The sequence below is a fragment of the Leopardus geoffroyi genome, chromosome A2 (genome assembly GCF_018350155.1).
Source record: "Leopardus geoffroyi isolate Oge1 chromosome A2, O.geoffroyi_Oge1_pat1.0, whole genome shotgun sequence".
Classification (NCBI taxonomy): Eukaryota; Metazoa; Chordata; class Mammalia; order Carnivora; family Felidae; genus Leopardus; species Leopardus geoffroyi.
In genome coordinates, this window is record NC_059331.1 from 10,863,760 (window position 1) to 10,878,107 (window position 14,348).

General features: G+C 44.1%; 2 protein-coding genes across 2 annotated transcripts; both read left to right on the plus strand.

Moving 5' to 3' along the window:
- Nucleotides 1–956: 956 nt before the first annotated feature.
- LOC123605427 (olfactory receptor-like protein OLF4) lies at nucleotides 957–1,883 on the plus strand. The gene has a single exon (XM_045492296.1). It carries the CDS (start codon nucleotides 957–959, stop codon nucleotides 1,881–1,883), a length of 927 nt encoding a protein of 308 aa, XP_045348252.1.
- Nucleotides 1,884–10,442: 8,559 nt separating this feature from the next.
- LOC123604915 (olfactory receptor 7A17-like) lies at nucleotides 10,443–11,309 on the plus strand. The gene is made up of 2 exons (XM_045491061.1): nucleotides 10,443–10,790; nucleotides 11,076–11,309. Exons 1-2 carry the CDS (start codon nucleotides 10,443–10,445, stop codon nucleotides 11,307–11,309), a joined length of 582 nt encoding a protein of 193 aa, XP_045347017.1.
- The last annotated feature ends 3,039 nt before the right edge of the window (nucleotides 11,310–14,348 follow it).

A 14,348-nucleotide genomic window follows, 5' to 3' on the forward strand; every position in this document is an offset into this window, starting at 1 on the left:
TTTGGGGTATGTGTATGTGTGTGCCTTGTGAAATGACATCCGTCATCAGAGCAGGAGACATGGTCCAATGTATTCCAAGGTGATTCTTATAATATAGAAGCCAGAACTCAATCAACACACCATGTTCTAGAGAGCTCTATGTCAACTTACAGCAGACTTTGCAGGTAGATTCTAAAATACAAGCAGTACATAGTGTGGGTGAGTGACCCCTTTCTCTTGAAGGGGAACCAGCAACGAGGCCACCTATTTCTTTGAAATTGCCTGACACGATCTCTGATCATTTCCCTGCTCATTCCTCTTCCCATACATGCTTCCTGTTTTGGACTCAAATAGCTCCAAGTAGTATCATCCTCGGGGCCTTAGCTGAGGCCATTCCCTCTACCATCACACACTTCCCCACACAGGCTCTGGGCTCATGCCTTCCTTCCCTGCAGGTCTCTGATCAAATGTCACCTAGTTTACTGGTCTTGACCAAACACTGATTACAAAATAGCACTCGTATCCACGCTCTCCTTTATATCTGCTTTTGTCTCTTCATAGAACTTGACACCCTGTGATGTCTTATTAATAATTGTATTTGATTCTATTCATTCTCCATCACTAGATTATAGTGGCTTTTTGTTTTCAGCATCCTGTGCTCATGGCCTAGACAATACTTGGGACATGTTTGACCCTCAGTACATATTCCTCCAATGCAGGAAAGATATTCTTAGTAAAACGGTAAAATACATGACCTCTGCTGGGGAGTGTGGAGAATGAGACCAAAACACCTAATCTGAGATGAAATAGGAGGGAATCTCTTCAAAAGGACAATCCTTTGGGGACAGAAGGACAAGATACTGAAATGAACTTCTTGACTGCACAATATAAATGGTATCATTTCCACTATGTGAGTAAACTGTTCATGTGAAAATTAATGATGTCCTTTGCCTCTTTCTGGGGGTCAGTGCAACCTCATGGAACCAGGAAATATTACACGGATATCAAAATTTCTTCTCCTGGGATTTTCAGAGAGACCGGAACTGCAGCCCCTCATATTTGGACTTTTCCTCTCCATGTACCTGATCACTGTGTTTGGCAACCTGCTCATCATCCTGGCCGTCAGCTCTGACTCCCACCTCCACACCCCCATGTACTTCTTCCTGGCCAACCTGTCCTTTGTAGACATCTGCTTCACCTCCACCACCGTCCTGAAGATGCTGGTGAACATCCAGACCCAGAGCAATGTCATAACCTATGAGGACTGCATCGCACAGATGAACTTCTTCATAATCTTTTCAGGGTTGGACATCTATCTCCTGGCTGTGATGGCCTATGACAGGTTTGTGGCCATCTGTCATCCCCTCCACTATATGGTCATCATGAACCCCTGGCTCTGTGGGCTGCTGGTCCTGGTGTCCTGGATCACAAGTGTCCTGCATTCCTTGTTACAAACTTCAATGGTGTTGCGCCTGTCCTTCTGTACAGAGGTAGAGATCCCCCACTTTTTCTGTGAACTCAATCAGATGATCCAACTTGCCTGTTCTGACACCTTTCTTAATAACGTGGTGATGTACCTTGCAGCTATGCTGCTGGCTGGAGGTCCCCTTGCTGGGATCCTTTACTCTTATTCTAAGATAGTTTCTTCCATACGTGGGATCTCATCAGCTCAGGGCAAGTATAAAGCATTTTCCACCTGTGCGTCTCACCTATCGGTTGTCTCCTTATTTTATTGTACGAGCCTAGGAGTGTACCTCAGCTCTGCTGCTACCCAGAGCTCACTCTCAAGTGCCACAGCCTCGGGGATGTACACGGTGGTCACGCCCATGCTGAACCCCTTCATCTACAGCCTGAGGAACAGAGACATAAAGAGGGCTCTGAAAAGAATCCTTGGGATCCAGTGATATAAGAACTAATCATCCAAAGGCTGAAGACATGACCATGATTGAAGGGCTCAAATCCTCAGAGCCAGGAACTGCCAATCTTTGATCAGACTGTGGAATAGAATCTATTCCTTCTATGTATTTCTTGGCATTTCCATTTGTTTGATCAACTTCTCTCTACATTTAAGGAACTCACTTTATTAAGCTTCTGCTGTGACTGAAATACAGACGGTTTCTCCTTTGTCTATTTTCAGGTGTCCAAAGTTTACCCCAACCTTGGGTCACGAATGCCTGAAATTTCTGTATCTCACATGGGACTAGTTGGATTTCTGAAAATTAATTACATCTCGAATGACTTATACCATGCCAGGTAAATTTCCCCTAGATTTCCTGAGATCATTATCATGAATTATACGCTTCATACGGAATAAAGCTACACTTGATCAGTAAGCCATTTCCATCATTTTACTGTCAAGGAGAATACAAAAGCACAGTTTCCACCTTGTGTCTCAGTCTTTTCCTTCACTTCCTTTAGGACTCCACCTGATGATGTGGACTCTAACATTGTTCCGTTTAAGCCTCAGGCTATTGACACCCCGCTCTGGCTAGGAAAGCCCAAGCGCTCACCCGCGCCCATGTGCTTGTCCACACTCCCACAGACATTTCCCTGACCACAACCTATGCTGTGACTGCACCAGCCCTTGGGTTCTTATTGTGATTGCAGGACACACGTCAGCAACATCTATCAGAGAACTCTAGTAACCCCAGGTTTATTACTCTTGTATGCTGGAGGGCACATGGGATGCTCAAAAGCCATTCTGGGAGGTCTCAGAAGGGGAGAGAGGGTCAAGAGGAAGAGAGAGAGAGAGAGCGCCGCTGAGGGATCTGGCTTTCTCAAAGACCACGGCCAGGGTGGGTAGCTGGTGTTGGGCTCACACGTTCTTGGAGAATTGTATTGAGTAGAATGTGTGGGCTGAAGGGGAAAAGCTGATTCACTCATGTGGCAGTCTCTAGTTTATAAAGGGCTTCCTGAAGCGGTACTTCGTGACTGGGGGTAGCCGAGGGCTTATCTGGTGATTGTGGAACACATCTGATGATATGTTTATTCAACATGGTTGTGTTCGAAATGGACCTGGAGAAAATACGTCATTTCAGTCCCTTGCGTTAATCATGCCCTTATGCTTTGTAAGCGGTCTCTTGGTTGTATTCTGTTACTCAGCTCGGGGTCCAGAATTCCTACCATAGTCACTGGGAAAACCTGATTAGCTAATCTAGATCTCCCAGTGGAGTGTACTTAGGCAAATTTGAATAAATAGATCGACCTGATATGTTCTTCGTGTCGGCCTGACCATAAATATGAGGAGGCAAACATTCGAAACACTCATTTTGTGACACACAAAATATTTCTCTCATTTTTTAAAAAAATCACAGTTCGTGCTATGCACCTATTTATTAAAGCATGGAAGACGGTGTTCACCACTGAGGGTGTTTGTTCATCGAGGCGCAGGATTGCTTAGTGTCTTCTACATTTTATCACTGAATTATCTTCCTGTTTCTGCTTGAAACTTCTAATGTGACCCGCTCATATGATTCTTTTCGTTGTTATACGAAATAGCTTCCTTTTCCTGATATATGTCACAAGTCCCATGGGATGGCAAATGCACAGTATCAGTACCATCTATATAATATGTCCTTTCTGCTCTGAAATCTCTTCCACCTGCTTGACCAGAGGACGCTTCACCCAAGAACTGCATGTCCTGCCAGTCATGTGGGTCAGGGTCCCCAGTTCTTCCGCACAAATGGGCACGTCCTTCAGAGTCGCCCAAGCTGACGAGCAGCCTGTTCAATCTGCTGCATAAATCCTTCTTTGCTCTAAAAAAAAGTAACATGTGAAAGGGACTGGAGATTAGGATGTGGGCATATCTGATGGTGCCTTATTCTTACTCTAAAGGGTTTTTCATCAGGGTATTATTTTGGTCACTTATAAAAGCAATAAACACAGATTTCACACAGCCTGAAGAATGAGCGAATACACGATCCTTTCACAATTACAGGCACGCAAGGACAGTACTTGGTGCAGAAGGCTTCACGCTACCTACGCTTATCTCTAACACAGGATCATCTTCTTGCTAATCAAACAGTGGTTTGCAGACTCAGACCTGCGCTTCGGCATCACCCAGGAGCTTGGAGAAATGCAGAATCCCTAAGATTTTGCACTTGTAGTGGGATCCGTGTGGATTCACAGGCACGGTGAAGTTGGAGATATGATGGTCCAGCTCAGTTTGTCACTGTTATTGGTGGACATTGGTGGCAGGATAACAGTATTTTGGGGGTGCTTTCCTGTGGACTGTAGGTGTTTGGCAGGTTCCCTTCAGATTTGACAGACGTCCCAGGGGAAAATTCATTTTTGGCTGAGAACCACGACCCCAAGATTGAGAACCAGAAGCATCTTGACAGAATCAAACTCAAGGGACACCACATACTCAGATATTAAATTTGGACAGATGACTAGACATCACCAAGCACCATTTATACATTGTAAAATGTAGTTCATAACTATACCTCCTCAGGGATAAGATTTTAAATAATTAAATCCAAACTCCCTGTGAGATGTTAAGCTCACATTGTAGTACATAACTAGATCTCAATACATCTGTTATATTTAAGGACCATTTTGTAACAAGGGACCAAATGACAGCTTTTAACCTGTTATAAAACAAGTGATAGAAAAGGTGTCTTGAAGCCAATCTCGGTAGCACCCAATGTTTATTATCAGAGGAAGTCATTTCTCTGCTTTATTCTTTCTTTCTTTTTTTTAATATATGAAATTTATTGTCAAATTGGTTTCCATACAACACCCAGTGCTCATCCCAACAAGTGGCTTCTTCAATGTTCATCACCCACTTTCCCCCTCCCCCACCCCCCATCTACCCTCGGTTTGTTCTCAGCCCTCAAGGGTCTCTTATGGTTTGCCTCCCTCCCTCTAACTTTCTTTTCCCCTTCCCCTCCCCCATGCTCTTCTCTTAAGTTTCTCAAGATCCACCTATGAGTGAAAACATACGGTATCTGTATTTCTCTGCCTGTCTTCTTTCACTTAGCCTAACACTCTCTAGTTCTATCCATGTTGCTGCAAATGGCAGGATTTCATTCTTACTCATTGCCATGTAGTATTCCATCGTATATATAAACCACAACTTTAGTATCCGTTTGTCAGTTGGTGGACATTTAGGCTCTTTACATAATTTGTCTGTTGCTGAAAGCACTGCTCTAAACATTGGGGTGCACGTGCCCCTGTGCATCAGCACTCCTGTGTCCTTGGGTAGATTCCTAGCAGCGCTGTTGATAAGAACAGTAGACACTGGGTCTCCTCGTGGGCTCAGTGGGTTCATCTTCCGTGTCTTGATTCCGGCTTAGGACACGACCCCCTGGTCATGGAACTGGGCCCCCAGATTGCTTCTGCAGTGATAGGGACACTGCTTTGACTTCTCTCTCTCCCTCTTTCTCTGACTCTCTCTCTTAAAATAAATAAATAAACATTGAAAAAGTTTCTCTCTGTCCCTCTCTCCCTCCCTTCCTCTCCCCCACTCATGCTCTCTCTCTCCCTCTCTCTCAAAAACAAACAAAGAGACAGACAGCACTGGAAATGCTACAGCTGGGTCCCTAGGAAATGCAATGCTTGGAAGACGAAGAGAACTAATCCCGGAGGGTTCCTTGGTCTTAGACTTGGAGTAAAGTGTGTCTCGGCCGAGATAAGGTGCCAGACGATTTACACATCTGGAAGGGGACAAGTTCAGGGAAAAGGGGAGGAAAAAAAGAACTGCACTCACTTGGTCTCTGACCTAGTCTTTTGGGAACAGAGATTCATTAGGAAAAAATACTTGTGTCCAGGGCAGTTTTCCACTTGGGAATATGAGATCAGAGGCTGGGGTACCAAGAGGGAAATGAGCCTAATGAGTGGATAGAGGGAGCTGTAAATACTTTCTGGTCTCCTGTCAGCCTGTGCGACCTTGGATGGGAAGGGACAAGGTCTCCCTCTGTTCTTCCAGGCCCTAATTACGGCTGGAGCCCATGCTTTACTCCGTATGCTGTCTCAGCTGAGAACAGAGAGTTAGTCCCTACCATCTGCAGTCCAGGAGTCACAAGGACACCTGGTCAGACACCCCAGCCAGGTGAGCCCAACGGCCCAGTGTGCCGTGGATGAGAGGGTCAGAGGAATGGAAGCCAAGTTCATTAACCTGTCTTCACCTGAGAGCCAATTCAACTTAGTGCAGGCCAGGTGATCGCTGTGTTCATTTGTTTGTTTGATTAAGTGATGTATTTATTCAGTGGCTGTGTCAGTTTCACAGAGTGGATGCTCACACTTTTGTTGATCTTCCATATTCTATTCCTTTAACTTACTATTTAGGCAATGGCAGTTTATTTTACCTCCCAGTGTCTCAGGAACCACACGAGTTTATTAGGTAATTGCTCTGCCTCATCCGTTTCATTCACATGCCCCACATGACTCTCTGCCTCGCTGTTTGTTGAACAGACTGTTTTATGTTTGTGTAAATCACAGCAGAAACTTGCCATTCCAATATGGAGCCTCAAATTCATTTGTCCAAGGGAGGCTTAAGAACTGGCATTTCTGGGAACCATTTCTATACTTTGCAGGGAAAAGATGGCTGATCTGGCCTCCTTGGGTTGTGTCCATTCCCAGCATAACCGGGATGGTGAGTCTGTGAAGACAGGGAAATACACAACCCAGGAGGCCATGGTGTCTTGTGACTGGTGAAGGGTGAGCAGTCCTCAAAAAAGTTAGAGAGGGAGGGAGCCAAACCAGAAGAGACTCTTAAAAACTGAGAACAATCTGAGGGTTGATGGGGGCGGGAGGAGGGGGAGGCTGGGTGATGGGTATTGAGAACACCTGTGGGGATGAGCACTGGGTGTTTTATGGAAACCAATTTGACAATGAATTTCATATGTAAAAAAAAGGGGGGTCAGGGCTCTGAAATCCCAAGATGATGCAATACAGGGGCCAGAACTCAGTCAAGAGAAGGCACCACGAAGGGGGTCTGTGGCAACTCGTGGGATGCCTTAAGACCATGATGTTTACAGAGGGAGACATAGCATGGGCAAGGACGGCCCTGTGTCTTGAGATCACAGTTGTAGCAGAGAGGCCACTTCACTCCTCACATGTGTGCAAGCGTCTGTCATCAGTCTCCATCAGGCTCATTGCCCTTGTAGCACTGGCTTTGCTTTTTGCCTTGAACTTTTGAAACAATACTTTCCTTGGGGCCTTTGTACTGGCCATTCCCTCTGCCAGGTAAAGGCTTCCCACATAATCCTTTCTGTCTTATATGTGTTCTGTGTTACAATGTCACCTGTTTGTAGAATTTGCCTATATAATCACTGAAACAGAATGCCTTATTGGCTCCCTCTTATTCTTGCTTTTCTTTTCTTCACAGCAGCCCTCACCATCTGAAAAGTTATAGAATTCTCTTGTTTGCTTATATACTTTTTCTCCATGATTCTAGGGATTTACGTTCTTCACCACACCCTATGCTCATTGCCTGAAACATGGTCAACGCTCAATTTATATTCTTGAATACTTGAAGAATTTCTCAGTGAAATTATAAAAAATATCATTTCTTCCAAAAGATACTTTTTAGCAAAAAAAAAAAAAAAAAACCTACATCAATGTGGCAGAAGGAATCCCTTAATGGGGGCCATATCTATACACAACACATTGAAATGAATATCTGGGGGCACCTGGGTGGTTCAGTCGTATAAGCGAACAACTCTTGATTTCGGCTCAGGTCTCCACCATAAGCGAACATTTTGGAGATCCAAGGATCTAATCCAGACAGATTGCTTAGTCTTAGACTTTGGGAAAATGTTAAAATCAGGGTTGGGATGAGGTGCTGGGATATTTGAACTCTGGGAGCGACAGAACTCACAAGGTAGGAGTAATCAGCACAGGGGTCACGCAGTTATAACCTGGTCTATTGGGAACACAGAATCTCCAGGAAATCTTGCTTTGTGTCCAGACCAGTGTCCCCCAGGGAAATCATGTGCTGTAGGTTGGACAAGCAGGAGGGAAACATGCCTCATGAACAAAGGACACTATAAATGTCTCCTCCGTGCAGTCCCTCTGCCTGTGCCACTGGGGGTGATGCGACCTGATTGTTGCTTCTAGAGTCCCAAGCTTGGCTGGACGACTCATGCTAGCCTCCTTCCCACCATCTTCTGCAGGGAGAGGGTTTAGTTGCCACTTGTAACCATCCAGGAGGAATTCAGACAGCCACATGGACACGTCACCCTCAGAGCTCCCAGCCACGTGATTCCGGGTGCCCAGCAGGTCCAGCAGGAAAGGGTCAGAGGGAATCAATGCCAGGTGCATTCACTTGAGGTCACCGCACAGCCACCAGCCTAGCCCAGAACCTGGAGATCTCTATGGTCATGGGCTTGGCTGACCATGCCTTCCTGAAAAACCACAGTGGACAAGGTCAGAGAAGGCCCTGTTCCTTTGGTACTTGCCTTATATGGCAGAGTCATAGTAGAATGAAATAAGTGTGTGGTGTAAGAGGCTCAGGCAGAAATCTTATGAAGACGGTGATTCAGAGCCTAGACTGACTGTCACGGTGTGTGCAGAATTCTGTAGAGCAAGGTCTGAACAAACCTTTGGGTGTTGTGCAAACCGGAAACAGGACCAGAGTTTGCCCACTACCCTTGTGAAGAGAGAGGTCACAATGCAAAGGCCAGGAAAAACAAAGAAAAGATGCCACATCTGAAAAGTGAAAGGAATTTATCTACCTTCCCAAAGTCACAGGATATCCAATGGGTCAAAGAAATACGAACCAGGCACAGAAAAAAAAACCAAGTCTCCTACTGCTTCATTATTACCTGCCGAACTTTTGCTGTGCTTTGCATATTTCTTGTGCCGAAGGGTTGATTTATTCCCTTAGCACACTTTTCTCTTAGAGCATTCAGTCTGTAAGGCGATCCACACGCTGAACAACCCACTAATTTCATCTTCTGACCACATTTAATTTTGCTCCTTATTATTTTTGCTGGGCATCAAGGAGGTAACAAGACTTGGAATGTTGTCAGACCTCAAGATGCTCTTTCTTCTTCACGGCCCCTCAGGTTTCAGTGACCATATGAACCATGAAATCTCTTGTACCACTTCAATTTCATTTCACTCTCTTGCCTCTCTCTCTCTCTCTCTCTCTCTCTCTCTCTCTCTCCGTGTGTGTGTGTGTGTGTGTGTGTTTCTCTGATTTTGAGCAGATGGTTTGTTTTTCTTTAAATGCAGGACAGAAAATAAGCATGCCAGTCTGACCTGTCAATTGTATTTGTCCATAAGAAACTCAATCATTGGAATTCAGGTACCATTTTTACATCATTTGTGACGAATGATAATGGGTCTGGCCACATTGGTTTATAGCCACTCTGAGCTTAATTATTGGGGCTGGAGGTGAGAACTCATTGAAGAACACAGCTCAAGGAGTGATGATTTGGTGTGTGTGTGTGTGTGTGTGTGTGTGTGTGTGTGTGTGTCTTGTCTTGTGGAGGGGGATCCGTTTCCAGAGCAGGGGTGCCTTAGCTAATATATTCTAAGTTGACTCTAATAATACAGAAGCCAGCACTCAATCAGCACAGAATATTCAGGAGGGCTCCTTGTCAATTTACAGGAGGCTTTGCAGATAGATTCTAAAATATAAGCAGTATGTAGTGTGGGTGAGTGACTCCTTTCCCTCTAAGGGGACCCAGCAATGAAGCCACCCATTTCTTTGAAATTGCCTGACACCATCTCTGATTTCTCTCCTGTTTACTCCTCTTCACACAACGCTTCCTATTTTGGACCCCAATAGCTCCAAGTAGTATGATCCTCAGGGTCTTAGCAGAGGCCATTCCCTCAGCCAGCACACACTTCCCCAGAAATGCTTGCAGATCCTGCCCTCCTTTCACTGAAGTCTCTGTTCAAATGTCACCTGTCACGGGTCTTGACCAAATACCAATTACACAACGACACTCGTATCCACGCTCTCCTTTATATCTACTTTTGTTCTCTTCATAGCACTTTGACACCCTCTAATGTCTTATTAGTATTTCTATTTGTTTCTATTCATTCTCCATCATTGGATGATACTTGTGTTTGGTTTTTCAGTACCCCATGCTCATTGCCTACACAATGCCTGGAATATGTTTGACAATCAGCACACATTCCTCCAATGCAGGAAAGATATTCTTAGTAAAATAGTAAAATGCATGACCTCTGCTGGGGAGTGTGGAGAATGAGACCAAAACACTTAAGCTGAGGTGAAACAGGAGGGAATCTCTTCAAAAGGACAATCCTTTGGGGACAAAAGGGACAAGATACCGAAATGAACTTCTTGACTGCACAATATAAATGGTAGCATTTCAACTATGTGAGTAAACTGTTCATGTGAAAATTAATGATGTCCTTTGCCTCTTTCTGGGGGTCAGTGCAACCTCATGGAACCAGGAAATATTACACGGATATCAAAATTTCTTCTCCTGGGATTTTCAGAGAGACCGGAACTGCAGCCCCTCATATTTGGGCTTTTCCTCTCCATGTACCTGATCACTGTGTTTGGAAACCTGCTCATCATCCTGGCCGTCAGCTCTGACGCCCACCTCCACACCCCCATGTACTTCTTCCTGGCCAACCTGTCCTTTATAGACTTCTGCTTCACCTCCACCACTGTCCCAAAGATGCTCTGGAACATCCAGACCCAGACCAAAGTCATAACCTATGCAGGCTGCATCACACAAATGAACTTTTTCATAACATTTGCAGGGATGGACGACTTTCTCCTGAGTGTGATGGCCTATGACAGGTTTGTGGCCATCTGTCACCCCCTGCACTACACGGTCATCATGAACCCCCGGCTCTGTGGACTCCTGGTTCTGGTGTCCTGGATCATATGTATCCTGCATTCCTTGGTACACACCTTAATGGTGATGGGACTGTCCTTCTGTACAGAGTTAGAGATCCCCCACTTTTTCTGTGAACTCAATCAGATGATCCAACTTGCCTCTTCTGACACCTTTCTTAATAACGTGGTGATGTATCTTGCAGCTATGCTGCTGGGTGGTGGTCTGCTTGTCTGGATCCTTTACTCTTATTCTAAAATAGTTTCTTCCATACATGGGATCTCATCAGCTCAGGGAAAATATAAAGCATTTTCCACCTGTGCATCTCACCTGTCGGTTGTCTCCTTATTTTATTGTGCAAGCCTAGGAGTGTACCTTAGCTCTGCTGCTACCCAGAGCTCCCACTCAATTGCCACAGCCTCGGTGATGTACACGGTGGTCACACCCATGCTGAACCCCTTCATCTACAGCCTGAGGAACAGAGACATAAAGAGGGCTCTGAAAAAAATCTTTGTGATCCAGTTTGATAAGAACCAATCATCCTGGGGACATGACCATGATTGAAGGACTCAAATCCTCAGAGCCAGGAACTGCCAATCTTTGATCAGACTGTGGAAGTAGAATCTACTCCTTCTATTTCTTTCTTGGCATTTCCATTTGTTTGAGCAACTTCTCTCTACATTTAAGGAACTCACTTCATTAAGCTTCTGCTGTGACTGAAATACAGATGGTTTCTCCTTTGTCTATTTTCAGATGTCACCAAAGTTTACTCCAACCTTGGGTCATAAATGCCTGAAATTTCTGTATCTCACATGGGACAGGTTGGATTTCTTAAAATTATTTACATCTCAAATGACTTATACCATGTTGGGTAAATTTCCCCTAGATTTCCTGAGATCATTATCATGAATTATACGCTTCAGACGGAATAAAGCTACATTGATCAGTAAGCCATTTCCATCATTTTACTGTCAAGGAGAATACAAAAACACAGTTTCCACCTTGAGTCTCAGTCTTTTCCTTCACTTCCTTTAGGACTCCACCTGATGTGGACTCTAACATTGTTCCGTTTAAGCCTCAAGGTATTGACACACTGCTCTGGCTAGGAATGCCCAAGTACTCACCTGCGCTCATGTGCTTGTCCACACTCCCACAGACCTTTCCCTGACCACAGCCTATGCTGTGACTGCACCAGCCCTTGGGTTCTTGTTGTGATTGCAGGACACACGTCAGCAACATCTATCAGAGGACTCTAATATCCCCAGGTTTATTACTCATGTATGCTGGAGGGCACATGGGATGCTCAAAAGCCATTCTGGGAGGTCTCAGAAGGGGAGAGAGGGTCAAGAGGAAGAGAGAGAGAGAGAGAGAGAGAGAGAGAGAGAGAGAGCTGCAGAGGGATCTGGCTTTCTCAAGGACCATGGCCAGGGTGGGTAGCTGGTGTTGGGTTCATACGTTCTTGGAGAATTGTATTGAGTAGAATGTGTGTGCTGAAGGGGAAAAGCTGATTCACTCATGTGGCAGTATCCAGTTTATAAAGCTTTGTGAAGAGGTACTTCGTGACTCGGGGGTAGCTGAGGGCTTATCTGGTGATTGTGGAACGCATCTGACGATACGTTTATTCAACATGGTTGTGTTCGAAACGGACCCGGGGAAAATATGTCATTTCAGTCACTGTTCTGGCCTCACTGACTTATTTGTTTTTCGGGTGTGGAGTTTGGAGAGTTCTTTATAGATTTTGGATACTAGCCCTTTGTCCGATATGTCATTTGCAATATCTTTCCCCATTCTGTAAGTTGCCTTTTAGTTTTGTTGATTGTTCCCTTTGCAGCGCAGAAGCTTTTTATCTTCATGAGCTCCCGATAGTTAATTTTTGCTTTTAATCCCCTTGCCTTTGGAGATAGAAACACAGAATCTGAAGCAGGCTCCAGGCTCCAAGATGTCAACACAGAGCCCAATGCACAGATCCCAATGCTCAAACTCATGAACCATGAGATAATGACCTGAGCTGAAGTTGGAAACCCAACCAACTGAGCCACCCAAATGGCCCATCTACAAGGCATTTAACAAGGAGTTAGTATCTATTCTCTTCAACCTACTCCAAAATATTGAATAGGAGGGAAAGCTTCCAAATACATCAATCAGGCCAACATTACCCTGATGCTGGAACCAGACAACGACACCCCCAAAAAAGAAAACCATAGACCAGTATCCTTGATGAAGATAGATGCAAAAAATCCTCAGGAAAATCCTAGCAAACCACACATGACAGTATATTAAAAAGATCATTCACCATGATCAGGTAGGATTTATTTCAGGGATACAATGGTATTTCAATATTTTGAAAATCAATGTTATACACATCAACAAAATGAAGGATAAAAATTATATGATCATCTCAATATATGAAGTAAAATCATTTGACAAAATTCAACATTCATTCATGATAAAACCTCAGCAAAGTGGGGTTAGAGGCAACATACCTCCACATAATAAAGGCCACCTATGAAAATCCCATAGGTAGCATCATACTCAGTGGTGAAAAGTGGAGAGCTTTTTCCCCAATGTCAGGAAGAAGAAAATATGTCCACTCACACTTATTCAACATAGTACTGGAGGCCCTAGCCACAGCAATCAGACAAGAAAAAGAAGGGATATCCATGTTGGTAAAGAAGTTAAACTGTCACTATTCGCAGATGACATGATACTATACATGGTAAATCGAAAAGAATCTACCAAAACATTCCTAGAAGTATGGATAAAGAAGATGTGGTATATATACATACAATGGAATAATATTCAGTGATCAAAAAGAATGAAATCTTGCCATTTGAAAGAATGTGGATGGACCTAGAGTGCATTATGCTAAGTGAAATAAGTCAGTCAGAAAAAGACAAATATATCATTTCACTCATATGTGGAATTTAAGAAACAAAACAGATGAACATAGGGGAAGTGAGGGAAAATAAGTTAATAACAGAAGGAGTAAAACCATAAGAGACTCTTGAATACAGAGAATAGGCTGGGGGTTCCTGGAGGGGAGGTGGATTGGGGGTTAGCTAAATGAGTGATGGGCATTTATTTAAGGAGGGCTTTTATTGGAATGAGCACTGAGTGTTCTATAGAAGTGATGAATCACTGGGTTCTTCTCATGAAACCAATACTACTGTGCATGTTAACTAACTTGATTTTACATACATACATACATACATACATACATATAAAATTACTAGATGTAGGGGCGCCTGGGTGGCACAGTCGGTTAAGCGTCCGACTTCAGCCAGGTCACGATCTCGCGGTCCGTGAGTTCGAGCCCCGCGTCAGGCTCTGGGCTGATGGCTCAGAGCCTGGAGCCTGTTTCCGATTCTGTGTCTCCCTCTTTCTCTGCCCCTCCCCCGTTCATGCTCTGTCTCTCTCTGTCCCAAAAAAAAAAAATAAACGTTGAAAAACAAATTAAAAAAAATTACTAGATGTATTACATTAATTCAGTAAAGTACAAGATACAAAATAAATACCCAGTAATCAGCAACATTTCTCTACCTTAACAATGAAGCAGCTGAAAGAAAAACATTTAAAAACACCATTTACAATTGCACCAAAAAG

Coding starts and splice junctions, on each gene's coding strand:
- LOC123605427 (XM_045492296.1), top strand. CDS start 957: ATGGAACCAGGAAATATTACACGGATATCAAAATTTCTTCTCCTGGGA.
- LOC123604915 (XM_045491061.1), top strand. CDS start 10,443: ATGTACCTGATCACTGTGTTTGGAAACCTGCTCATCATCCTGGCCGTC. Junction 10,791..11,075: donor TCCTGGTTCTGGTGTCCTGG/ATCATATGTATC, acceptor TGTGCATCTCAC/CTGTCGGTTGTCTCCTTATT.